The 27,531-nt window shown below is 54.8% G+C and overlaps 1 protein-coding gene across 1 annotated transcript in view; it reads right to left on the bottom strand.

Annotated features, from left to right (window-relative positions):
* Klf13 (Kruppel like factor 13) overlaps positions 1-21,217 on the bottom strand; it is a 39,288-nt gene extending 18,071 nt beyond the window's left edge. The window contains exon 1 of the mRNA XM_048368853.1: positions 20,017-21,217. Coding sequence (XP_048224810.1) covers positions 20,017-20,614 — 598 coding nt within the window. The 5' untranslated portion in view covers positions 20,615-21,217. The remainder of the gene's footprint in view (positions 1-20,016) is intronic.
* Between the last annotated feature and the right edge of the window lie 6,314 nt (positions 21,218-27,531).

Here is a 27,531-nt window from a genome sequence, read left to right as displayed (position 1 = left end):
GAGGGGGCTCAGAGGTGAAGCGCTGGCCTAGCATGTATAAGCCCCCGGCTTCTATTTCTATCACACCAAAATAAAAATACTAGCAAACAAATTAGAATCTAGTTTGTACCTTAAGAAGAATATGATCATGACTATATATGTATATACATATGTATACATATATACACTTATTTTGTGTCAGTCATGGAACTTGAACTGGGGGTCTGGGTGCTGTTCCTGAGCTCTTTTGCACAAGGCTAGCACTCTACCACTTTGAGCCACAGCTCCACATCCAGTTTTCTGGTGGTTCATTGGAGATAATTGTCTCAGGGACTGTCCTACCTGGGTTGCTTTGAACCACGATCCTCAGATCTTAGCCTCCTGAGTACCTAAGATTATAGGCGTAAGCCACCAGTACCCAGCCAATCATGACAGAATATTAAAGTGGGAAAGTGGAGAACAGAAAATGACTTCAATGGAGCATCTCAACTTTAATACTACCGCATGCATAAGGGAAAATGGTGCTGGGTTGTAGCTCTGTGGTAGAATGCTTACCTAGCATGCCAAGGGCACTGGGTTCGATTTCTTACGTAGTCAATAATAACAATGATAAAAATAATCCCACCATTAAAGTTACTTATTTCCCTCCTGATTAATTCTCCTCAACATACTTTTGTTTCCTACAGCTTTAATTGACATGAATCCACATCAGAAGCAGTAGCAAATGCAACGCATTCAAAGGAGTACTCCAGCAAGGCAACTTCTTACAGATATGGGAACACACATCACATCTATCCTAGAGCATCAAAAGTGAGTCTGTACGGTGTGGGCTGAGCACACATTTTCCTTCTGACTTAGACACCAGGCTCTGCCTCAACTTGGAATCTTCCGCAAGACCCAGGAATGGTAACTTCGTGTCATCTTAAAGTTGTTCCTGCTGCACCCTGAAGGAAGCCTGGGTAGCGGATGGCAAGCCTGGGTTCTGGCCTAGCCAGGGGACATCTCAGAGCTGGCTGGGTCTTGCCTCTTCCACTGGCAACTCTTTGAGACCCAAGCTGCCCTGAGATGCCGGAGGCCTGAAAGCTGGACCAAGCCCAAGGCTCCACTGAGATCGGAGGGGCTGGACCCAAGGCCTCTTGTTGCACCCAACTTAGCTTTCTCTGAATACATGGTGGCTGAAGCCTGTGAGAAGAGCCAAGCCCTGGGCCTCATCTCTTCATCTCTAGAATGGGACATGCTTGCACTTCTGAGATCTGCAGTGAGACTGGTGCACAGATGCCCACCCTCCTGGCTAAGAGAGCTGCTCTCATTTGGCCCAAGCCAGGTTCCTAAACAATGGACCTACTAGGTGGTAAGTGGGCGTCGGGATCTCTTCACCCCTCCTCTGCCCAACCAAAGACTCATCTATCTGTGCAGGAGCTGAACGCGGGGTGCCCATGATTCCCCCCCACCCCCACCCCGTGACTAGCACAGATGCTGTCCCTTTTCCAGTCTGCAACATATAGCTTGAGAACGGGGGTCAGGTGACACGTTCTAAGTGCTGGAATGGCTGAGGCCGGGAGACCAATCACTCCTCGGGGCTTCCCTGCTGAGAACACACCAAACCATGAAAATATTCAGTTCTCCAAAGCCTGCTATGAGAACTTGCCAGCGTCCAAAAAGTCTCTGCGTATGTTTGGTTCAGCCAAGGACACATGGCTGATCACATTCTACCATTTAACTTCATGTGGAATCCCAGGGACATCTGAACTTGGCTGCTTTTCATTAATTCACACCCAAGTTCCCCCTGGCACTAGAAGCTGGGACCCACCCACCTGCCCAGGCCCAGGAGAAACAGGCCTGACACAGCCCCAAGGAGGCTCTGAAGTCCCCAGCTGGCCCCCATCCTTCTCAATCTTGGTCCTGGCCCACACCCACCCACAGGCCCTGAGTTCAAGCCCCAGGACCAACACAAACAAAACAAAACAAAAGCCAAGGTTGCCTTACACCCTCTTTCTTCTTTTGACATTTCTGTACTAGCTAGACGGCATGTCTAGCTCATATACGTGTGCATGGACTCCCAGGTGGGCACGTGACATGGGTTGTAGGAGGCACAGGAGGCTAGGCTAGCCCAGGCTCACACTTGATACAGGCATGCTCCTTCCAGAATCCTGGGCATTCCCCCCAATCCCCCTCCACCAGCCTTCAGACAGGAATGTGTCCCGCCTGGAGGGGGGAGGGCACGGTCACAAGGAGTGGCCAAGCCAGGCTGGGACACAAGCTCGAGGGACACAAGCGAGATCCAGGATGCAAACTAAGAGAGGCAAACCTGGTCACCATCCTCTGTGTGTGTGTGTGTGTGTGTGTGTGTGTGTGTGTGTGTGTGTGTGTGTGATGTCCAAAAAGCCAAGAACACGCGTTCCCGCCCCATGTGTGATGGCGTGGGTGTCAACTCCGCCACCCCACGAACCTGCAGACTGCCATGGGGTCCCAGGGACTAGGAGGTGACACGGAAAGGCTCAGTCTTTCCCAAATCAAGGCCCTCTTCTCTTTCCCATCTTACTGCCACCCTCCCTCCAGCCCTAGCCAAGTGAGGATCTGCAGCAGAACTTCCCTCAGTCCGGAGAACACACAGCACCACGGGCAAAGCAGGGGTCCTCCCCAGACCTCACACGTGTTACGCGGAGGAGCCCTGCTCCCACCAAGAGAAACGGAAAGACTTGCTAACAGGTGCGTTTTCAGTTCTCCTTCCAGTTGAAGGCGATGCCTCAGAAGAGAAAAGTGAACAGCTGTTCTGTAAGAGAGCAAGCCTGCCTGAGAGACACCCTATGTCCCAGCACAGGCTGGAATAGCGGAGGTGGGAGGAGAGGTAAGGCCAAGCTGGGGCTTGAGAATGGGGGTGGGGGTGGGTCAGGCTAGGGACTCCAGGGGGGTCCAATTTGGAGAGTAAGGGGTAAGGGATTGGGGGTACTGGGCAGGGGGTCAGGGAACGCGCACTGCTTGCCTGGAGTTCTGGCCTGGAGCCACCCAGTGCAGAAAGCTGCCCTCCTGAGCGTAAAAGAAAGACAGGAACCTGCGGGGGAAGGCAGGCTACACGTTTCAGGGGAAGAAAAAAAAAACAACAACAACACGAAAGAATGAAAAGAAAGAAGAGGGTGTTTTTCTTTAAAAGCCACTGACGGGAGCTTTTCCCGGAATGTCAAGATCGGTGACCCCGTGTTCCGTGCCCTGGGCTCCCGGCCGGGCCCTGGGCCAGCACACGAGGCCATGGCAGAGGCCTCGCTCTGAGTCCTCACGTGCCTTTAGCGCAAGGACCAGAGTCCATTTATCCCAGCAGGGGCTAGGAACTGGCCCTGTGGGGCAGCAGAGGCCATGCAGGGGTGAGGGGAGCAGCCGGATGGATCCCTTGGGTGGTTTGTCCTGTGTGAACCTGATAGGGTCTGTGCGCTGGGACAGGGGAAGCACCCACGTGGGAGGGAGGGAGGAGGCCCATGGGGGGGGGGGGTGTGCACAGCCAAGTGCCCGCATGGAGGGGGGGGGGGGCACAGCTGCCGGGACTGTGGCCTCACAGCAGTGACAGCCCCAGGCCCAGCCTGATAGGGTCTGCTCCTCTGGGCACACTGTGGCTCTGAAGGCAGGGCCACCTTGCAAGACCAGGACACGGAGGTAGCTCCCGTCCACACCTTCTTGGCCCCACCCACCCCACAGTCACCCAAGGACTTTCTCTCTGGATGTGGGCCAGCGACACCGCCCGCCTTGTCTGCCTCTGGCACACACAGCCACCCGGACCTGGACTCCTCCCCAGCCCCATCACTCTCCAGGTGCTCCAAGGAGGGGGCTCCCTAAGGCTCGGGGCGGGGTGGGGGCCGGGGGGGGGGGGCCTTGGCCTTCTTCAGCTACTGTTCTGTCTCTAACCCACTCAGCTGGCCTCCCTCCCTTCCATACCAGTGATGGAGAGGGCCATACGCCAGCCTAGAGAGGGCACAGCCAGCTGGCCCCGGGCTGCCCCCAGGGCAAGGGGGGCTGTGGGGGGAGGGGGAGGGCCAGGCAGCTTTGGACATGGTCACAACCCCCTGCCTGTGCCAGTGATCCCTCCCTGTTCAGCTCCACACTATAGTCCATATGATTCTAATGCGGGCGGGGCGCCGGGGGCTCACGCCTGTAATCCAAGCTACTCAGGAGGCTGAGATCTGAGGATTGTGGCTCAAAGCCAGCCTGGATAGAAAACGGGGGGGGGGGGGGGAGGGGGTTCTAATGCTTTTTTTGGGGGGGGGGAAATCAACAGAGCCCAGAATCAAGGCTCATTCCTCACATTCTTAGGACAACCCCATCCCAGCCACACTGCTCCCCCCACCCCCCAGCTGGGCTCAGCTCCTAAGAAGTAGGTGACACCTCCAGCAAAGGACCATGAAGAGGGGTGAGGAGCAACACCAGCACCCAGGGTATCAAGGAGCCGAGTCTGGAGCACTAGAAGGGGATGATGGCATCCCCCAGGGCCCAAGTCCTTCCTGCCAGCCAGGTCACTTGTGCCCAAGTATTTTATTGACCCACTGCTGATGGGGTACCATGGGCAATGCGTGGCCCATTTGCTTTCTGCAAGCAATACCACATAGAGCCTCATGGGGAGGGACACGGCAGACAGCCACACAAAGTCCTATGGTCGGGGTGGGCAGGGGACCTTCTGAAGGGGAAAGCACCTAAGGGGGAGGGCCTTGGGCCTGGCTCCCTGCATCGTCCCCCGAGATGGAGGAGGCCGAAACCCCAGCCTTTAGAGACCTGGGATGCCTAACTGTGCACTGGAGGCCAAGGCTCCTTCGGGCCTTTCAAAGGAGACCATCCCCATGGGGCCATGGGGGGAGGGCACAGTCAGAACCTCCCTCCTACCTAGGAGGGAGGGGACCAAGGTCAAGCCTGCTGGGGTATGGACAGCTGGGTTCGCTGGAGCGGGCTGGCTTTTGGCAGTTTAAGCAGAAAGCTTTTCCAGGCCATTTTCCATGGTTGGTAATCATCTCCTAACATGAAATCCAGGTCGAGTTACACGGGACCAACGTGCTGACCCACAGCTGTCCCTGCCGGCCCCTCGCCGGCTTCCACACCATCTCCCTGCAGCACACAGCCTGGACGGGGCGCTCCCCATGGCTCTGTAGAGGTGCTGAGGGGAGCACAGGCCTGGGACAGCATACGGCGGAGGCAAGAAGATCCTCTTGAGGAGATGGGAGTCCATCCTGCATGAGCCTCTAGCCTTTGCCTCTCTACCCATGATCAGAGCACCCTCCTGAAGACATCCAAACATGGCTGCCACGGGCCCTGTCACTGCTTCTTCTCCCAGGGTCAAGATGGCTCCTCGACCCTGGTTAGGGGCTGTACCACTGCAGAAGAGGAACACACACACACACACACACACACACACACACACACACAAAAAAAAAAAAGGAAAGATCACATGAGCCGAGCCTGGAAATGCACTTAAGCCTCAGTATCCTCTGTCCAAGCAAAAGGGCCTGGCCAATGTGGGAAGACAAAGAAACCTCACCCACCCACCTGGCAAGTGGGCTCTCAGTAGTGGTGCATGCACAAGTGTGACTAGGAACAATCAGATGCAGGGAGAGAGAGAAAGGAAAGCCACGCTCTTATTTATTGTCATTCAAGAGATTCACCTCAGACCACACAGGAAGCATTTTCGTGCCAAATACACTTACAAGAAGATGAAGAGAAAGGGGGAGGAAGAAACCATGGTTCATAGTTGAAGAGCCAGCCTCAAGACTGCTTCCGTGCTTCCCTTTAGGAAACAGTTTTCATATTTGCAAACACAGGATGGCTGCTCCAAAAACAGAAAGAAAAGGGGGAAAAAAATGCAGAAATCGACCACAGATGGCCCAAAACTCAGGAAAAGCAGTTACTCCTGTAAACAAGAAGTAGAATGCCTGCTGAAACCAGAGACGCCCAGGCAAGCCATAAAAATAGCCAGCACGGGCTGATGGGATTCCCTGGGCCGTGTCTTGAGATGCTGGTTGAGCAGAGACCTGAGGGCTCCACCCCAAGGGTACTGGGGGGGGGAAGGGGGGGAGGGAGTGGCAGACAGCTAGTCTGTGAAAACAGGCTGCCTGATCCTCAGCTGTCAAGCCTTGCAGCTACAAATGGCGTCTGGACTTCTCAGGGAGGTGGGCACCTGCAGGGCTGGACTCCCTTCAGCCTACCTGGGCTAGTCCAGAATTTGCCCTTGATGACCAAGTTTTTCACCTGGAGGTTTCAGTTCAGCTGCTTCTTGCAATTAGTCTGGCTAGGTACAACCTGCTGGTACCTGGGAGGGCTTGGTAACCTGGTAACAAATGAGGCTCACCTGAGATGGGACCGTTCCCCCCCCCCCCCACCTCCTTAGTCAGCACAGCTTAGTACCCAGCAACCAGGTCTCTATAGCAACAACAGGATGCTTATAAAACCCTGCAATGTGTATGGAGTTTTGGCAACCCAGTTCAGCCCTCTGCAACCTTCGAGATGAGTATTCTCACAGACAATGGCTCACGCCTATAACCCCAGCTATTCTGGAGATCTGATGATCATGGCTCAAAGCCAGCTCAGGCAGGAAAGTCTAGTTCACACTCTCATTGCCAATACACCAGCAAAAAGCCATCAGGGGAGGTGTGGCTCAAGTGGTAGAGTGCCAGCCTTGAGCAAAAAAGCTAAGTGGCAGTGCCTAAGCCTTGAATTCAAGCCTTAGTAGCAAAAAAAAAAAAAAAAAAAAAAAGGAATTCTGAATTGTCTAGCCTTCAAAAAGCCCATGACCAATACTACAAGGCCTGAAATTCTATTCCTTCAGCTTTTGTAAGTACACGTACGTACACACACACACTCACACACACACACACACACACACAGAGCTAACAGACAAATCCCCACATCCCCCCAGGTACCCTTGTCCATTCTCCCATCTGCTCAGCCTGTCACCTCTCCAAAGCTAGGCACCCTACCCTCATCAACATGCCATATTGTCTGTCTGTTTAAACACAAGGCATAAGCAAACAAAAAGGTCTTTCTCTGATAAAAATCAAACACTGAGAGGCTCTTAGAGAAAGTCACTAAAACACATCTATGGAGTCAAACTTCCACATAGCCGGCCAGGAAGAAAGTGGCAGCAGCAATGGAAGGCCCAAAGTCAAAGCCCAAAACGTTAAGTCCTTTATGAACAGCACATTAATTACAAGAAATGTATCCAGTGCCTAACGTATGACTGTAACCTCTCTGTACATCAGTTTGACAATAAAAATTTAAAAAAACAAAACAAAACAAAAACCAGCACATCAGTGATCATCAAGTTGAGTGGTTTCTTCAGTACTATAGATTCTTCATCAAAGCAATCAATTCTGCATATAGCTTTAAATAGGATTGTGTCAGCAGATCTGTTTCTTACAGAGGCAAAAAGGATGCAACATGGCTGCTGGATGCCCAGGTAGAGAAGGATTCCCAGAAGGGGCCACCAATACTGCTCTCCACAGGGGGGAGGAGGGGGGGTGGGGGGCCTGGCCCCCTGGTACACTGTCCAGTACTCCGGGAAGTTTGGAAAAGCTACTAAGCTCATACACAGGGACTCGGTTAAATACTAACAGCAAGCCAGGTGCTGATGGCTCACGTCTGTAATCCTGGCTACTCAGGAGGCTGAGGATCAAGGTTCAAAGCCAGCAGAGGCAGGAAAGTCCTTGAGACACTTATTCCCCAAAAACAAAGCCAGAAGTGGAGCTGTGGTTCAAGTGGTAAGAGTGCTAGCCTTGAGCAAGAGAGCTGGGACAGCACCCAGGCCATGAGTTCAAGCCTCAGAACTGGCACCAAAACACAACACACACACACACACACACACACACGCACACACACACACACACACGCACTCACGCACGCACGCATGCAATCTGGACAGGTCCTTTAGTGCTGGCTGGGTGGGTTAGGAGGCACAGGGAGCTGCTTTCTGGCAGGTCCACACCTAAGACTGGGCTGGATGGTGGAAGAGGACAAGCCATCCCTCAGCTCAGCCCTCCTGGCTGTGGGCAGGGCCTGTCAGGCCCCGGAGCAGCTGGGCAGAAGGGCTCACAGCTCAGCACCCACAGGGCAACCCTGGGCAGCCCTACTGGCCATGCATAAATCAATCTGTTCTCTCCAGCACTCAGCCTGGCTCTTAGTGGGGGCAGGTGACTCCCCACCAGGGAATTCCAGTGAGAGCTGAGGTGGGAGGATCTGTAGCCCACCCACAGCCGGGGACATTCCCTCGGGGACATTCTCAGAGGAGGGGTGAGGAGGAGGAGAAAGGACCAGTGGAGATCCAGGAACATCACCAGCACCCAGGAATAAAGCAGGTTCACGCCTTGACGGGAGGGAGGGGGAGGGGGGAGGGGGAGGGGGGGTGCCTGAGCACAGAGTGGGCAGGTGCCCCTTAGACTCTGGGAATTCCACTTACGACGGGCATCCGGACCCTCGTGAAGGAGAGAGGCAGCTCCCCAAAATTTTCCATGGAACTTAATCAGCCTCAAAGCCAATAAAATCCTGGTGTGGTGTTTACGTAAGCGCTCCCAAGTCCCTGGCCCTGGGCCAGTGCTTGCTCCCCGGCCTGTGGCTTTGCCAGCTGTCGGCAGCAAGGGGTAAGGCGCGGGGCTCTCTCTGCGCTGCCCCTACCCACCCAACCTTGCCACCGTCCCAAAGAAGAAGTCAATGAATCACTGAAATGTGCCTCCTATAAAGGGAATATAAATGTTTATTAAGAAATTATAGGAACCAGGTCAGGCTTTTTGGTATCTTAGTCATACTAGCTAATTAAAAAAAAAATCATCAAAATAGAAACCCATCCTGGAAACTTGAGAGGATGAGAACTTTTCTCTCGCAAAGAGCACTTGGGAGCTCGGGCTCAGCTCGGTTGTCAAGGCAACCCAATGTTTACCTCCAGTTCTGCAGTGTAGGAGGACCCCGATGGCGACCAACCAAGCCACCTCCTCCTCACACCCCACGGGATGGGCGCCAGGGTGTCCCCAGAGGGCGGAAGGAGGAAGCCACAGCCTCCCTCGCCACAGGCTGAGTTTGTCTAATGACACAAAGGAGAGGAGCCTTCTCCTTCCCTCCTCCAGCCCTCGGCAGCCTCTCTCTGAGCGGGCTCATCCTCAAGGCTGGTTAGACACAGCCCAGATTCAGAGGAGGACGGGGAGAGGCTGAAGCCAGGCCCAACCCTCAGGCAGACAGCCGAACAAGAGCGCAGGCTCCCACATTCACCAGGCTAGGCAAGGGCTCCATGGAGGCTGCTGGGCCCAGGAGAGATCTGGAGCTGGGCTCCATGATTCCTCCTCACCCTGAGCCTGAGCTCCCTTCCCTGCTAGAGCAGGGAGGGCATCAGCCTTTCAGAGATGGGATCCCCCCTACTCCCCAAGGCTCACGGCACCAGGAACAGCAAACATTTCTGCTGTGCCCACACACCTGGCTAGACATCTTGCTGCTGGCTTCTGTCCAGAGGAACCACTGTCCTGAGAGCGGGCTGCTCAGATGACTTGCGCATCACACACACATGCACGTATCGGCAACACCAACTCGTGCATGCACAAAACTGCCTGTATTTTTGAGGCCATGTACAGTGATAAATGTACTCTTAATTCAGAGCTAGGAGAAAAATCAGACAGAGGTAAATTAAAATGGTAGCTTTCCAAAAAGCTCCAAAAGAGTGAACTTTAAAAAAAGACGGGCATAGCCAGGCACTGATGGTTCACGCCTGCCATCCTAATCAGGAAGCTGAGATCTGAGGATTGTGGTTCAAAGCTAGCCTGGGCTAGACAGTTGGTAAAACTCTTATCTCCAGTTAACTACCACTCCCCCGCCCCAAAAAAAGAGCTAGAAGTGGTAAAGTGCCAGCCTTAGGAATAAAGGTCAGGGACAGCACCCAGACCCTGAATTCAAACTCCAAGGCCAGCACACAAGTGTGTGTGTACACACACACACACACACACACACACACACACACAGACTGGCATAGTCTGTCCAAAGGAAAATGCCCAGCCCATCGTTAGGGCAGATGTCAACCTGGTCTTGCAGGCCTGATAGTAATTCAGGACACCTCCCCCTCTTCTTGCCCATGGAGCAGCACCATGCCCGTGACAGAGAATGCTCACAGACAGGATCCTCCCTCAGCCACACTCCACAAAGGGGACACAACACTGGACTCTGAGCAAGAGACTTCTGTGAGGAGAGAACCTTCCAGAGATGACATGCCACAGTTACCAGTGGGCAAGCCAGGCAAGGCCTTGGGTGTAGGAGTAGGGGGGCAGTGGATTAGGAAAGCAGACAGGAGAAGTACAAGGATCAAGATGAGGATGGGGGGGGGGGCAGAGGGTAGAGCCTGCCAAAGGACTACACAGCTGTCACTTTCACACATCTTACACAACTCATATGGCTGGTGACTATGTCATTAATTCCCGTTGAACATCCCTTGCTCAAAGAAAAAGCTTTGGTTGCAAAGATGCTCGGGCACGCTCTGCTGCCCCTTGCCAGAGGACCTAGCAGCAGTCACAGAAGTTTCTTCTGTTTCTTTTCCCAGTGCAGGGGGGTAGGGAGGCTTGAACTCAGGATCTCTACTTCTCGCTTGGCTTGCTTGTTCATTGCTAATGCTCTACCACTTGAGCTAGGGCTCCGGTTCCAGCTTTCTTTTAGTTAACTGGAGATAAGTCTTGTGGATTTGTCTTCATGGGCTGGCTTCCAATGGAGACCCTCAGATCTCAGCTTCCTGAGGATTAAAGGTGTGAGCCGCTGGCACCTAATGTTTTGAACAACCCTCCTCCATTCACTTTAATTTCGACCTTTAGCTTTGTCCAAACCGAGTTCCTTTTCTTCTTCTTTTTTTTCTTAGCAAGCATATACACACAACAGAGTTAGACAGAGGAAGAAACTGTCCAAAGGAATTTATAGGAGAACATTCCTGGCTTTATCGTAGGTCCTGCACACATGCAGGTGTGGCCCGAGGAGAACGGCTGAAGCCTCCTTAGACCACTTACATACCTGGAGGATTTCCAGGAGAGACTGATGGGTTCCCGCCCTCCAAAGCTTAGCCCCTCCCCCAGCAGGCATTCTAGCCCCAAGGATCTTGATGTGCCCCAGAATCCTACCAGAGTTCTCTGGCTAGGAGAAAGGCTGGGCCAGAGGAGGGCTGCCTAGCCCCAAAGAGTAACTGTTGACTCTCCCCAAAAGGAATGAGACCACCTCTTACCACTGGCCACTACTGGACCATCAACACACTGACTCCTCCCTCATCTGAGCTGTGGACCTGGGTAGGGGACAGGGTGAGCCCACATTGCTGCCTGTCCATTGCCACGCGTCTTTCCAACTGGCCTGTGTCCACAGGAGATTGGCATAGGCCAGACCTCTCCCCCTCCCCAGAAGCACAAGGAAGGCTCTGAGCCAACTAGCTCTTTAGTGAGTGACTGTTTTTCCTTAGTGCTAGGGATCAGACTCAGAACACCAGCCCCCTACCAGGCTACACAAGCACAATTGACCATCAAGCCACACCCCCCCCCCCAAGCTCAAGGGAGGGTCTCTAAATTCAGGCCTCATGTCTTACACAGCTCTTTCACCATGCACTGTGGGCTCCAGCTCCAAGGAGATAAGTCTGTGTGCCCTGTGCCCCAGGGACAAGGGTCACCCACCCATGGGGAGCAGGCCACACCCCTGTGGCAGCCACACAGGGACATTTAATCTGAGGTATCAAGCCTCTGAGCTTTTCCAAGCAGGTCACCTTGGGACAGACTGGCTCATGGCCACGGAGTGTGGCCAAGTTCCTGGTTAGCAAGTGTTTTTGGATGATGAACTTCAAAAAAAAAAAAAAAAAAAAGGAGAACAATAAACAGACCACCCCCCCACCAAAAGAAAATATGTACCCTCAGTTCGGTTGTCCATGACCATGTAAATAAGAAGAAAGGAATTGTCAAGGCTGTGCTTCTGGTCCTTGGTGCCATACTGTGCCCCACTTAGCCAACACACACACACGTGCGTGCGCGCGCGCACACACACACACACACACACACACACACACTACACAGTGCCCAACAGCAAATGGTGCTAGCTCATCCAGAGCTAGCAGTGGAACCTACACAGGGTGGAGACCCAAGAGTCAGGCCATTAGAAGCAGTAAGGGCTCCAGGTTGGGGGGGGGGGGGACAAAAGAGGAGCAGCTTTGTCACAGCTCTCATCCCAAACGAGGGAACCCCAAGCCTCCCCCAAAGAACCTGACTCACACACAGCTGGTCCGCAGTGGCTAGGGGTGTGGGCGGACCCTAAGAATTGAGACAGAACTAGAAACTAGAGGATGTACCTAGCTGCCATGTTGTAGCTCTGGATGACAGTGTTCCATTTGTGTATTTAAATGAGAACCTGCATATTCAAATGGGATCGTTTACATATGCATCCCTAGGTACTACACACATATACACCTATGTATACAGGTTATAGGTTGGGGTGTGTAAGTGTGTGTGTGTGTGTCCCCAAAGGACAGAACATTTGCTTGGGTGAACATTTCTTCTAACACCAGCCTAGTGTCCCATTGCTGCCAATGAGAGTAAAAGGCCAGCGTTTGCGCCTCCATTATACTATGCCACAGGAGTGGCCAAAGTCTTCTGAACTTAGCACCTCCCCCAGGGGGGACTGTGTGGCAGCTGGCTCTGGCACCCCAATCCTGGTCACAGGGCACAGAGACTGCTTCTGAACCACCAAGCTGACAGAAATTGATTCCCACATTAACAGGAAGCTGATTTCTCCAGAAAATAACCCCATTTGCAGCCATGGAAGGAAAAGAAAAACAGCTTCAGGTGTGTGGGCTGGGATCGGTACTTATTTTTTTTCCTGAGAGCATGGAGAAATTCACTGGGATTAAGGGCATTGGTGATAGCAACATCTGTCCAGGCTGATCAAGAACCCCTGAGCTATAGCTTTAAAGGAAAATTAGCGTGTCTTTTTTGTTTAGGGAAGAGCATGCCTAAGCTTTCCCCGCAAGTTGTCCTTTGGTTGTAAAAGATTTCTAATGCAGCACCTCAAAACCCCCAACATATCCAGTGAAATTAGTTGGAAATGAGACAATAAAGGGGCACGCAAGTGACTATGTAAAGACGGCTCATGCACGCCTGCCCTCGCATGGGACTGGCTCCAAAAAACTTCAGACTTAAAGCATGGGTCTACAGGCTACTTACTATCATGAGGAAAATGTCCCAATAGAGCAGGGACCCACCACTCTGGCTCTGGATCCAGCAAGGGGTCGAGTTCACCTTGTGGGCTCCCCCCCTACCACCACCTGCAGCTATGGCTGGAGTGTGCCCAACATCACTTATGTTAGTCATCTGACCAGACAGTGTGTAAGCTGCGGCTGTACAGCCATCAGATTCATGCAGACCATGGGAGGGTCTTCAGGACAACCGGCCTCCGTCTTTCAAGTATCAACCTAAGAGATGACTCAAAGATGCCCATTATAGATTAGAGGAAACCATAGAGACAGGACAACCAGATGCAATGTGTGATTAACCGGACCCGGGATGTGATATTCAGAGAATCACTAGGGAAACTGAACACAGACGACATCATACATAATATTTAAAGAGAGAAGAAGGCAGGGTACCAGCATTGCCTGTAATCCTAGCTACTCTCAGCAGGCTGAGAACTGAGGCTCTCAGTTCAAAGCCAACTTGGGCAGACTGCAATTAACCAGCAAAAAGCTGGAAATGGAGGTGTGGCTCAAGTGGTAGAGGACTAGCCTTAAACAAATAAGCTAAGGGGAGGGGGTGGTGTTCAGATCCTGAGTTCAAGTCTTGGAACCAGCACAAATAAAAAAGAAAGGGAAAGCGAGAGGGAGAGGGAAGTGGGGGAGAGGGGAGGGGACAGTTAAAGAATGGGAATCCAGGCGAGGAGTGGATGTACTACAGTAGTAGTCCACCATATTACCATGTGGGAGTGACACCCAGCCCTCTTAGTACCCAGGGAACCTTGCTGGCTGTGCCACACCTGGATGGAACACGGGTCCAGAAAGGAGTGAAGTACATACACGGAGACAACCAAACCGAGGAGCAGACTCTCCTGCACCCTCACCTGCTGTATGGCCCGGGCCATGCTCCTGACTCCTTAATTTGAGAATTCATAGTTTAACAGTATCACCTGACATGCCCCCCCCCCTAGGTGAAGACTTTATCTCAAAATAGGGGGAGGGAGGGGGGAAAGGCCTGAGGATGGAGGTAGAAAGTGTGCCTAGCACACATAAAATTCCATCTTCACTTCTCAGTACCGAAGAAAACAAAGCCAGGAGAAGATAACTACAGGGCCTATCTCCTGCACTCCCTCTGCAGATTAAATAACCCTGAGTAGTATAAACTAATGCCAGGCCCCTCGCACGCAGCCTGGAGGTCTTAGATATGGCTGAGAGCTGAGTGTTTTTATTTTAAGAAACATTTTAACTGCCTTCTCGGCACTTTCCAGCGCTGATCTCCCACCGTGGCCATTAGGGGGGGTCAAGACCGCAGGAGGAGAGCGCAAAGCCCCTCCACAAATGGCCCAGGCCTGTCGCCCCAGCTACACATTTAAAGGTACACACACACACACACACACACACACACACACACACCAGTGCGTGTTAGTGACTGAGCCTGATTCCTCCGCACCTTTAGAGTATGGGGATTTCATCCAGCTCCCTGGGAAGTGCTACACCCCAAGAATGGGATGAAACAGGATGCAAGGTGCATATATAAAACAAAAGCAAACAGGAGGAGGGAGGGGGCCCCAAAGTCTGCCCCAGCTCATTTTGGTGAGCGGACTCCCCGGTACTTGGTACTTCTTGGAAGGATTGGGGAATCTCCTCTTATAACAAGATTCAGGGCCTCTGGGTGAGTAAGAACTCAGACCTATTGCCTTGCCCCTAGGAGGGCAGCCTCCAGCCTGCCTTCAGCCAGGGGGAGGAGGAGGACCTTGGTACTACCCTAGCCCCTCCCTGGGTATGGGCAAGGGGGGCCTAGGAGTGGAGTCTGGCAAGCTCGAGCTAAGTACGGCCAGGACAGTGAGCCCCTGCACACAGGATCAATGGTTTTGAGGGTGTTGTTATAAATGGTCCCAATATGGACCCTGATTCTAAATGCTGCCACCCATGCAAAAGGAGAAGTAGAAGTAACAGCTTTTTTTTTTTTACAAGTCAGGGGAGTAGATTGGGGCTAGTGCCCCTTCTTAGAAAGCTCAAGACTGGGGTTCAAAACTTCAGTATCGGGGGAGAGACTGGGAGAGAGAGAATGAGGGAACAGAAGACACTGTACCAAAGGAAATATACTCATTACCTGACTCTACAACTCCAATCCCTGTACATCACCTGTATAATAACAATAAAGTAAACTAATTAAAAAAAAAACAACAGTACTTCCTGGCACACTGGCTCACACCTATAATCTCAGCTACTCAGGAGGGCAGCAGGAAAAGGAAGGATTGTGGTTCAAGGCCAGGCTGGGCAAAAAGTTATCGAAACCCAATCTCACCCAAAAAAGCTGGGCCAGACGGCATATGCCTGCCATCCTAGCTACCCAGAGGTATAAACAGGAGGATCACAGCGCAGAGCAGTCAGTAGGAAAACACAAGATTCTATTCAAAATAACGACTAAAGCAAAAAGGGCTGAGGGCATGGCTTAAGTGGCAGACTGATTGCCAAGCAAGCTTAAGGCCCTGTTCTAATCCCAGTATACACACACACACACACACAGAGAGACAGACAGACAGACACAGTCTCTCCCCCGATACAGGAGAGGATCACGAACTGCTGCATGTAATCTAATCACACCACTGCGTATCCATCCTACAGAAACATCAACTCCCAAGTACCAAGTCAGACACCCCACCCCCAGAATCCCCTGATGTCCAGTCCTTTCCATACATGACCGGAGGTTGCACAAGTTATAGAGTCGAGCCAAGAAACCACCTGCATCTTGGAACACTGCACAGCCATGAAAAAGAACAAAGCTGTCTCCTCTAAGCAAAGGCAGCCAACAGAAAGCTTGTAGCGGCATCTCTTTGCTGGGAGCCTACTCATGCATTTTTTAAACGTCTCTGTGGACACACGGGCATGCGTGCACGTGAATCAGGTCTAGAAAGCGGGGCGCAGGCGCAGAGTCGTGGTGGTTAGCCAGGGGAGGGGACCTGCAAGCATTCTGCCCACAGCCTTCTGCATGGATGGGCTTCGCAAGGAGGCAGCCTGGGAAGGGGGAATGCAGGAACAGGAGCTGCTGGCCAGCGTGTGTCCCTAGACTGGCGCTGGGCATCAAAGAGCCTGGCTTTGCCTTGGGCAAAGGAGGACCCACCCATCCTTTTTTCTGATTGGTTGCCTTCCTAGGTGGCTATATCACACACTACCTGAGGAAGAGGGGCGGCAGGGCATGTGGCTCGTCCCAGAGTGCACGCTGGTGGAGGGAACCCAAACACACACCCTCCCCCCTGGGGAATCTCAGGCTAGACCACATCCCTGTCTCCGTGGGAGTAAGGATTACATGTCAGAGTCACCCCTCCCAAATCAGCATAGGAAATGGCTGCCAAGAGCCATCTTCCTCTGCTATCCTAGCTACCTAGAAGGTATGAACTAAGGGATCACAGTCTGGGCCAGTCAGTGCGAAAACACGAGATCCCACCCTGAACAGGGGGTTCTCCAACCTCACTCAAGAGTCTGAAGGGGAAGGGCTGTGCCCAGCACTGTGCCCACCTTTCTCAGGAAGCTTATGGAGATGATATGGCTCCCGGTACCCTAAGAAAAAACGATACTGCATCATGTTGACAGCAGTTCTTTGTGGGAACAAATAAGGGAGAATGTATGCATGGTGTGTCTCTGGCCATTTCACTGAGGGTCCCCAAACCCTATCATTCCCCCAAATAAAGCTGGGATCTCTCGAAGTCCTCAAATTTTCATATCTAATCCCCCTTGCCCTCCCTCAAAACATCCGTCTACTGGCCCTGCTGCTCTCTAAAGCCAGGCTTAGTGTATTTCCCAAGGCCGGGATGAGAAGTTCCTGTTAAACAAACAAAATGGCTTTAGCTGTAATGTTTGTTTCATTGTTTTATTGGGCATTTGCTCTAACACCAACGATTACTGAAATGTGACAGAGGGCAACGGGGCACCCAATGACCACTAGGGGAGAGGGAGACCAGAGAGATTCCTGGCCTGGGGCTCCAGCTACGCCCAGAGACAAGGCAGACCCCTGCCCTTCCCAAAAGGTTTTCACTCGCATGGCTTCCTTTCTCCCAGACTGGCCCAGCTACAGAGAGGTCTAGGCCACAGAGGTAAACAAATCTGCTGATTGACTCCCTTCCTGGCTAAAGTGGTTTTTCATAGTCACCCCCCACCCCACCCCACCCCAGCCACGAAATCACCATGATTCCTCGGGGAGGGTGGAGGAGGTCCTAGTGGAGTAGAAAGTGTGGCACGACCTCAAACAATGCCTGCCGAGACCCTCGGAACACTTCGATGTCCCACAAACCACACCACAGCCACCTCAGGGCCAGGTCGGTGGGGAAATAGGCGCCTCGATCGTTTCTTGGGGTCAGGTTGGCCGGCTGGTCCCTTTTCCTTTCCCCTAGGATCGTGTTACTTGAGCTCCGCGGCGCATCCCGGCAGGAGCTGGAAATGGGCTTCCCAGAAGCGTCCCGGACCACAGGCTGAACCAGACACCCTCGGGAGACAGGTGCTCGCGATGCATAATCAGATCTCCCGGTACCAAGGGAAAGGCAGTTCCCAGCTCCAGGCGAGAATTCCGGGTGGTCTGGCGGCACCACGGGCCTAGCAATCTTCCCGACCCGGCTCTCCCGAGGCCGCCCCGCCGGCATCCACCCTGGGGTGGGGCCCCCTCTGGTCAATGCACACCTGGAGGGCGGGGTACCTTCCCTGCTCCCAGAACAGGGCTGGAAGCTGCGCTCGACGTGGCCTCCCTCTCCTGCCCTGCCTTGGGTTTCCATTCCCGGGAGTGGATGGATCCCTCCCCACGGCGGGAGAAGCGAACCGAGTCTCCCAGCGCCACCCCACCCCACCCCCACCCCCCGCCCCGCCGCCCAGGACCCCAGCCCTCCAGACTAGAGGTAGAGAGAGGCTTCCCCAGGGCCAGCTGAGCCCGAACGAGGCAACGAACCAATCAGGAGGACGCGCCCAGCCCGCCCCGCCCACCTCGGCGGCCCTCCTCCCCCTCGGCCAACTCCTCCGCAATTCCCGGAGTCGGCTCCGGGGCCGCCGCCGTCGGGTGGGAAGCCGCCCGTACACCGGCTGCGGAAGACTTTCCCAACCACCAAGCTCCCCGCCCAGCGCCCCAGGCCGCCCGCCAGGCGCCCCAGGCGGCCCACCGCTCCCCCCCCCCCCCCACGACTCTCAGGGTCCACCAGGCTCGAGACCCAGCTGAGCCCCCCCCCACTCCAGGTCACACCCACCGGGCGGTCGAACACCCCCTTCCCTCTCCCCCCGCCGTCCCTGGCCCACACCCCAGTAATTCCCACCCCGCACACCCAGAAACGGCCGGGCCTTCCCCCCCCCCCCCCCGCAACCCCATCATCACCTGCCACGTGGTGCCCGCGGCTGCCGCCAGGGGCTCTGGGACCCCGGGGACAGCCACCCACCGAGGGAAAAGTTATTCTCAGAACCGCCGGCCTCGCCACCTGCAGTTTCAAAAGTGCGGCGAGGAAAGGGCCTTGGGCTCCGGGGTCTCGAAGGCTTCGGTTTCGGGTTCTGCTTTTGGGTCCGCGTGTGCGCACGTTTACCAGTGGGAAGGCCCGGCCCTCGATCCCAAGGTAACGGTTCCGTGTGTGCGGGCTGCGAGCCTGCCTCCACGCGGGGAGCGAGGGGTGTGTGTGTGTGTGTGTCAGGGGAAACGGATTATTCCTTTTTAAATCCAGAGGAGGGAGGAGAGTTGCCGTCGATTCAATGATTGAATCTTGGGGTGTTCAAATAAAACCAAAATAAAAAGGGAAAGGGGGGGGCGCGTCCACAGATGGATCCACTACAAAGTACCGCGCCCGCGCAAACCTCGGGGACACCCCGGGGGTCAGTAGGGAAGAGGGGAGGGACGGACGCGGGTCTCCCGACTGCAGGCTCCAGCTTCCCTCCAGCCCTCGGGGCAGGTGCTGTCGGCTCCCATCCAGCCCCCAGGCAGGTGAGAGCTGGGCCCCGGGAAGAGGGCGGTGGAGACCAACGGGTACTGGGGTAAGGCCGCTCCTTGGCAGAGAAAGCGCAAGCTAGCCGGAGGAGCCCCCGCCACGCCGGGCGCGCCCCCGCCGGCCGGATGGGCGGGGGCTCCTACAAAGAGCCGCAGGCGGGGAACCGGTGTGGGAAGGGGGGGGGGACCCGGGACCGCCCCCCACGCCGGCCAGCGCCGCCGCAGGCTCTGGTTACGACAAATTAAACCTTAGAGCGCTGGAAAAATTACAGGAAGAGGAGAGCGAAGAATGTGCCGAGTGGCTGAAGGGGAGCCCTGTCCCCGCGTGAACTTCGCCCGCCGCGCGCCCGGGCCGGCCCCGCCTCTCCCCTCCCCTCCCCGGCGGCGCGCGCCCGGTGGGCGGGGGAGGGGAGGGCCAGGGACCCAGGGAGAGATCGGCCTCCACCGTGGCGGGGGTCCCCGCAGCCCCCAACCACCACCACCGCGAGCGACGCCTGCGGCCCCCACCCAGCCCAAGCGCACCTGCCCGTGCCATCTCCCCCCCCCACCCCACGCCGGGAGCCTGGGCGGGGTGCACGCCCCCCCCCCCGGCTCGGATGACGACATCCACCCCCGCGGCCCCGCCCGAGCGCGCCCGGGAGGGGGCGTGCCCGGCGGGGGCGCGGTCGCCCGGCGGGCGCCGGCTCCGAGAACCCCGACCCGCCTCACGCGGCGCACCAGGCCGGCCGCCCCTCCGAGCCGCACGCGGGGAGGAGGGTGGGTGGGTAGGAAGGGGCCAGGCTCCGATCGCCCACCGCCCGGCCCTCCCTCCCACCCCCGTGCCCGGCGGGCAGCGCCGGGGGCGTGGCCGGGCCGCTCGCGCAGTCACCGGCCGGCGCGCTCGGGGCGCCGGGGCTGCCCCACTGACCTGTGTGAGTTCGCAGGTGCGCCTTGAGGTGCGAGGATTTCCCGTAAACTTTCTCGCAGCCCGCGTAGTGGCACTTGTGCTTTCTCTGCGGGGACTCGAGATCGGCGCGACTCCGGCCCCGCCGACCCCTTTGTCTGAGGCCGGGCTCGCCGCTCCCCGCAGGTCCCGGCTCCGGCTCCAACCCCGCCTCGGGCTCGGGCTCGCTCCACGCGGGGCTGGGGGGCGCGGCCGCCGCGGCGCCTTCTCCGCCGGGGGAAGCGGGCTCCGGGATTGGGGGTGGCGCGGGGGGCGCAGGCGGGAGACGGCAGGGGGTCCTCGCCTTCCGGGCGGCGGCGCCTTCTCTGCGTTCCGCCGGGGCGGGCGCGGGTGCTTGCTGGTTGAGGTCCGCTAGGATCCGTGCCACCACGAAGAGCGAGGCGCTGTCCTTGCCGTCGCGGCGCTCTTCGACGCGGGGCAGGGTGGGGGCGGCGGCGGCGGCGGCGGCCGCGCCCTCGGGCCGGGGCTCGGATCCTTCCCGTGGCCCGTGCACGACCGCGCGGCTGGACATGGACACGAGGCACTCGGCGGCGAAGTGGTCCACATAGGCGGCGGCTGCCATGCTGCGGGCTCCGACCGGCGGGCGGGCGGGCGGGCGGGCGACAGTGCTGGTCGCTGCGAGTCGTCAGCGGCGCATCCGCACCCACGGCCTCCGGAGAGCGGGCGGGGGGCGGGGGCGCGGCGCGCCCTCTCCTCGGGCTGGGCTGGGCTAGGCTGGGCGCGCAGCCGCCTCTGCCGTCACCGGCGCGGCTCCGCGTCCGCGAGGCGCCCGCCGGGCCGGGCACCGGAGAGTGAGCGCATGGAGGGGAGGGTGGGGGCGGAAAGAAGGGAAACGAGGACGAAGTAGGAGGTGGGGGGGTCTCTGCGCGGCTTCGGGGCCGGCGTGTCCTAAGGATGTCGGGTGGCGACGTTCCGGACGATCGCGTCAAGTCGCGGCCTCAGCTTCCCCCCGCGCATTGTGGCAGGCGGGATAGCCTCCGTGCGCGCCGCGGCTCGGTGTGGGCGGCCCGACCCCGGGGGTGGGCGTGGCCGGGGCCACATCTGGACCCGACGTCAGCCCCCAGCCACATCCTGGCGGCGCAGGTTACAAGCGGCAGCGGCCGCCGGGAGCTGCGCGCGCGAAGGGGGCGGGGAGCCTGGAGCGCGCACCACAGAGTCTGACCGGTCGCGCGCTCGTGCTTGGGAGGGGGGGACGGGGGCGTGGTCGAGGGCCCGGACGGACACCATTGGTCCGTGAGTACTCGGTCAGGCCAATCTGAGCCTCTAGAGGGGCCGTGGGTCCTGAACGCGCCAATAGGCGTGTCCCTCTGGCCGGCGGGAGGCGGGGCGGAAATTGGAGCTGGGCGCGGAGCACGCTGACGCACGACGTTCGCGGGTGGCGGGTCCGGGGTGTAGCCGCGCCCCAGACGCCGCCTGTATCTCCCGCAGCGGGAACCCCGCCGGGCTTTTCCCTGCCAGCGCTTTTGTGCCGGGAGCCCCTCAGCCGAGGGGGCTCGCACGAGAGGGCACCCTTTTGTCCCTCCGGCCCCGCCCGCGAGGGGCTCGGGCGGGCGAGGAGGCGTGTCTGCTCGGGCCGATCGCTGGGCCGCGAGCCTCGCCCAGGGGCGGAACTCACCCGGGCCGCGCCGCGCCCCACCGTTGCCGGTTTCCCGGGTGGCGGCGCCTGGAGCCTCGGGCAGCCGGCCGCCTCCACGCTCTCTTCAGTGCTGGTCACTGGGTATCGGCGCTGGCCTGGCAGGAAGCGAGGTCACGATTGGGACGGGCTGCTCCCCTGGTCACGATTGGGGGGGGGCTATGGGGGGGCGGGGTGCTTCCCCACACATCCTCCGACTTGTCTTGGGCGGACCAAGGATCGAGGAGGGTACGGCCACACTGCCCTTGAAAGCCAGGTCACCCGGGAGCAGGCCTGGCCTCCGGGCTGGCGGCTAACCTGGCCGCCTGGGTGACGTGCCCAGCCGTGGCATGTGCTTGCAGGAGTGAACTACGTGCCGAGGCGGCGGGCCGCCACTGTGCAGGGAACGTGGGGCCCCTTCCTTCCCACCCCCCTCCCGCCCCAGGCCTGCTGCCAACTTCTCTAGGCTGCCCCTCTCCCACCGCGACCGGGGGAGGCTTCAAACGCCACCAGCTGCGAGGATCCCGCCCACAGCGCCCCACCCTTCCACTGTCTGGGCCTCTCTCGCTTTAGGAAATGCTGGGCTGCGCCTCTCGGGCGGCCTCCCAGCCCGCCCGGGCCTGGCCAACTTGCCCTACACACACACACACCACGCAGTTTCCCAGGTCTAGGCCTTCAGCGAGGAGACGGATGCATACAGAACTTAATTACTTCCTTGGAACCGAACCTAGCACAGCTCAAACAGCATTACCTTTTGGGGATTCCCTGTAGGGGGGGTGACCCCGTGATTCCGACACCTGGTTCTGCAGTCTCTGGTTCATGCATTATGCTCGGGGATCTTGAAAACAAGTGAGCCACTGGAGCTGAAACAAGGAATATGAAGTTCACACACACACCCTCATGCATTCCACCCCCAGTGGATCAGAGGGTAAGAACTGGTGCGGGTGGAATCATCTTGCTTACAGAATTAAGAGTTTAAATTCTCTTCGAATTAATTTGGAGCCTAAGTAGTAGAAAAGGAAAGAAAGAAAAGAAAAAAAAAAAAAAACAACCTTGAACTTACCAGGTAACTAAGGGTGGGGGTGGGGCTCTGGAAAACAGCCATTTGGGGGTTTGCATGTTATAGTGCATTGCAAACTTAGATATCCACGTTTGGGTATTTGTGACTAATATACTAAATACTCATTGCTTGGGTTGATGACCTTGGGAGAGACAACAAAGTTGACTGAGTTGGGTTGAGTCGGAGGATTCTCTCTCTCTGTCTCTCTGTCTATCTCTCTCTCCCCCTCCCTCCCTCCCCCTTCTCCCTGTGTTCTCTCTCTCTCTCTCTCTCTCTCTCTCTCTCTCTGCTTGGCAGAAAGCAATCATCTTTCTTCCAGACAGATTGTGTTGATGACATTTAAGAGACTTGTGTCCTGACCAAGTGATGATTCAGAATGTTCCTCTATCCCCACCACATGCCACAATCAGTTGCTTCTTCATTAGGACAGAGCTAGCCCTACCGCTGCCTTGCCAGCCACACATTTCTTCCCTGCCCCTGGACAGTTTTCTACCAGGAAAGATATACTGTACCAATCTTCTCGGTGGCACATCTCTGCACTGGCACCAACAGCCCCACTGGGGGGTCTGCACACCGTGATGAATGCTTGAGGATTGCAGTTGTAGCCATTGAGTTCCTATCACTATGGCATGCATAGCTGCTCTGGGGTGACCATCTGGGTCAAAGGACCTCTGTAACTGACCTGCTCTTGTCTAAGGGTTCCCCCAAGTCTCAGCTGCCCCCTGTGGCATTCCGAATAGGAAACTAAGCCTAGGGACTGAGCATGTAACTCAAGTGGTAGAGCTCCTGCCTTGCAAGCATAAGACTCTTTTGAGTTTAATTCCCCAGTACCTCCAACAAAACAAACTTCAGCCCGTTGGCTGGTTGCTCAGTAATCTACTCATCAGAACTTTGAGGATTAGTGGAGACTTGGGCTCCAAACCAGATGGAAATGTCTTTGAGATTCAGCTTAGTTCATCAGAAAACATCTCCCTAATTGCTACTGGTCCATGCTTTCCTTGCTACCGGGGATTTGATGTAGCTAGGAGAGTTAGTGCATCAAATCTCAGATGGAAAAAATGGAATCGAATCACAGCAGGAACAAGAAGATCAAGATGTGTCTAGGCCGTGAAAAGACTAAAACCCTTGGAGATGGCTGAGGTGTCTGCAGGAAGGTGATGGGTGGACAACATGCACTGACCTTCCCTTCCCTTGGGAGCCTCTGAAACACTGGCTATAAGTCAGAGATCCACAAGGATGGAGAGAGCAAGAGAGACAAGTCAACACGCCTGAGAAGATGAAGTCCTGAGTCAGCCAGGAAGCAAAACTTCCTGTAGAAGTTTCATGGATAGGCTTCAGGATTCAGGGAGCCAAGAGCCTATACGAGTTTTCTGGGGTGGAAGGGTGCAGGGAGCAATATAGCCCCAAAGGATACACCACCTAAATGTTCTGATACATAGAATTCTCCAGATAACTAGCCAGTTCACTCTAAAGAGAAGGCTTCATAGTACATGGTACCATTGATAAACACAAAATTCATCAGTCTTTGGGTCCTTCCCAGACAATAGGAATGGGCAGCTAGAGCTGACAGGAAAGCCTGGGTTATGAAATGCAAAGCCATCATTGGTTTTTAAAAAAGCAATTCAGAGGAAATGGGCCATTCCAGAGAAGTAAACATCAACAAAGCTATCAGCAATATCACTAGGGAAATTTAAGAAGATATCACTACCCCTAAAAAGGAGAACATATAGAAAACATTTTTTTTTTTTTTTTAGTTCTTGGAGATTTAAGAGAAAGAAGCAGAAATATAAATGACAAAGTCTTGGATAGGAGAATTGGAAAGCTAAGGGGGAAAATAATAAACTCCACAAAAGTGGAACAGAAAGCACCACAATGACCAAAAAGGGAAATAGGAGAGGAAAAAAAATAATGTTTTGGTGGTGTTGGGGATTTGAATTCAGAAACTCTTATTTGATAATCAGATCCTCCACCCTTTCAGCCATGGCTTCAGTCCTTTTTCACTTTTTTGAATAGGGTTTCAACATTTTCATAGCTCAGGGCCTGGCTTGGACCATGATCATCTTATACCTCCTACATAGCTGGGATTATATGTACCATCATGCCCAGTTTACTTGTTGAGATGAGCTCTTGGCTAAGTTTTGGCCAGGGCTGACTAAAACTGCTGGTGCTACACACCAGCAACCCTAGCAACTAAGGAGGCTAAGATCTGAGGATCATGGTTTGAAACTCACCCACACAGAAAAGTCCATAAGTCCTATGTCCAATTCAACACCAAAGAGCTGGAAGTAGAAATGTGGCTCAAGGAGTAGAGCCAAAAAAGCTAGGCAGGAACACAGGCCTTGAGTTCAAGCCCCAGTATAGGCACATGTACACACACACACACATACACACACACACACACACACACACACACACACAGAGTTATTTGGTTGTCACTGTCCTTACCCAACACCCAGATCAAAGATACTGGTAGAAGAAAAAAGAGCTTTCCAAGAGGTTTTATAACTGTTCTTTCTTCCTTTTTTGGGGGGGGGGGGGAAACCAGTCCTGGGCCTTGAACTCAGGGCCTGAGCACTGTCCCCGGCTTCTTTTTGCTCAAGGCTAGCACTCTACAACTTGAGTCACAGCGCCACTTCCGGCTTTTCCTATATATGTGGTGCTGAGGAATTGGACCTAGGGCTTCATGTATATAAGGTGAGCACTTTACTACTAGGCCATATTCCCAGCCCTGCATATGAGCATGAGCCTCTTTGATCATTTCCACTGCCCCAAATTCATATGATGAAATCCTTAATACCCAACATCATGATATTTGGATTTGAGATCTTTCTGAGATAATTATCTCTTAAGAGGGGAACACCCATGAATTGGGCTAGTAGGAAAGAGGGAAAGAGCTCCGCACAAAAATCCCCAAAGACTACTGTAATTGACCACTTAGCTTAGTTCTAGACAGGCTTTCATAATGATGATAACAAACACTGGCATAGTCAACTTTTGTCATTGTTCTCCTAAAAGGAAGAGAACAGAGACCTTAGCACTCTACACTGGACACATGAAAAGAAAGGAAGGTAAGCTTATACCTGCCTAAGGAGAAGTTAGCTGACCGCACCCTAAACTGAAGAATTAGTGATGGACAGAATATGAGTCCATCAGCCCACTGCTGGCCTATACACACCTTCTCCCACTTAGGCAATCTAGGTTTTTCTAGGCAGAAATTATGGAGTGTAATTTAGGTCTCTAATCAGCTGGTGTTAATAGAAGATTACCCGAGTGGATCTGAGCCAATCACATGAGCCCTCTCATGAGGTCAAAGGCCAGGGGATCTGAGAGGCCAGAAGCAGGACAGAGAGGCTGGAAGCATAGCATCCCTCTACCTGCCTTTGAGTTCTTTATAGTATCACTAAAGAACTGTTCTAAGGCCAGGTACCAGTGGCTCATACCTGTTCAGTAATCCTAGCTGCTCAGGAGGCTAAGATTTTAGGATTGAGGTCCAAAGCTAATCCAGGCAGGAAAGCCCATGAGAGTCTTATCTCCAATTAACCACCAAAAATAAGCCAGAATGAGGCTGGGGATATGGCCTAGTGGCAAGAGTGCTTGCCTCGTATACATGAAGCCCGGAGTTCGATTCCCCAGCACCACATATATAGAAAACGGCCATAAGTGGCACTGTGGCTCAAGTGGCAGAGTGCTAGCCTTGAGCAAAAAGAAGCCAGGGACAATGCTCAGGCCCTGAGTCTAAGGCCCAGGACTGGCAAAAAAAAAAAAAAAAAAAAAAAAAACCCAAAAAACAAAAATAAGCCAGAAGGAGAGCTGTGGCTCAGGTGGTAGAGTGTTAGCGTTGAGTGGAAAAGCTCAGGGACAGTACCCAGCCCCTGAGTTCAAGTCTCAGGACCCACACCAAAAAAAAGAAAAAAGAAAAAAGAAAAAAAGAATTGCTCTATGCAAATATAGAACCCCCAAAGGTTTTTACCACTTCCTAAGTGCAACAATTAGATGGAGAGATCATCTTGGTTCTTGATAGTTGGACATAAGTAAGGGTAAACAAGCCAGGCTCTATGACATGACATGAGGGTAAGGTAGAGAACGATTTTCATGTGCACAAATGATAATCCATCAAAACTTCAATAATGAGAGACATCACAAGAGCTGGGCACAGTAGCTCACACCTGTCATCCTAGTTACTCAGAAAGCTGAGATCTGAGGATCACAGTTCAGAGCCAGTCCAGGCAGGAAAGTCCATGAGACTCTTAACCGCCAATAAGCCACCAGAAAACCAGAAATGGCACTGTGGCTCACGTGGTAGAGCCTTGAACACCAAGAGCCGCAGTGACAGTGCCCAGGCCCTGAGCTCAAGCCCCAGAACTGGCAAAAAAAAAAAAAAAGACATCACAAGATACTTTAGAGTGTCTGTGGTGAGGAACAGCTAGAGGGTGGGCAGGTTAAAGTGGTAGATGGTCCATCCCGGCTGGCCAGAGCACAGGGCTCCCCGCACGCTAAAGGGCATGCCCCGTCCTCCTTCAGGGTAACCTGGGAAGGTCTCTGGTCTCTACGACAACACTGGGACTTCTGTGTATCCCCCCCTCCCCCTTAGCTTGGTCATCCGCCTTTCATGCAGGTGACCGTCCTCCGTGACCATCCTCCCTGGGTGATGCTCAAGGTCACGTGTGTGGAACTGCATCCCTTTGAGTCCCATTTCTACCAAGCCCAAGGTCAACAACAAGAATCCCTAGCACCTCAGCGCTCAGCTGGTCCACCCAGGAACTCAGAAAGCAGGATGCTGCTCCCTTTTCCTATCCAGGTAACAAAA

This window comes from Perognathus longimembris, chromosome 20 (genome assembly GCF_023159225.1).
Source record: "Perognathus longimembris pacificus isolate PPM17 chromosome 20, ASM2315922v1, whole genome shotgun sequence".
In the NCBI taxonomy this organism is placed as follows: domain Eukaryota; kingdom Metazoa; phylum Chordata; class Mammalia; order Rodentia; family Heteromyidae; genus Perognathus; species Perognathus longimembris.
Note: the sequence above shows the minus strand (reverse complement) of the source record. Positions and strands in the feature narration are given on the sequence as shown.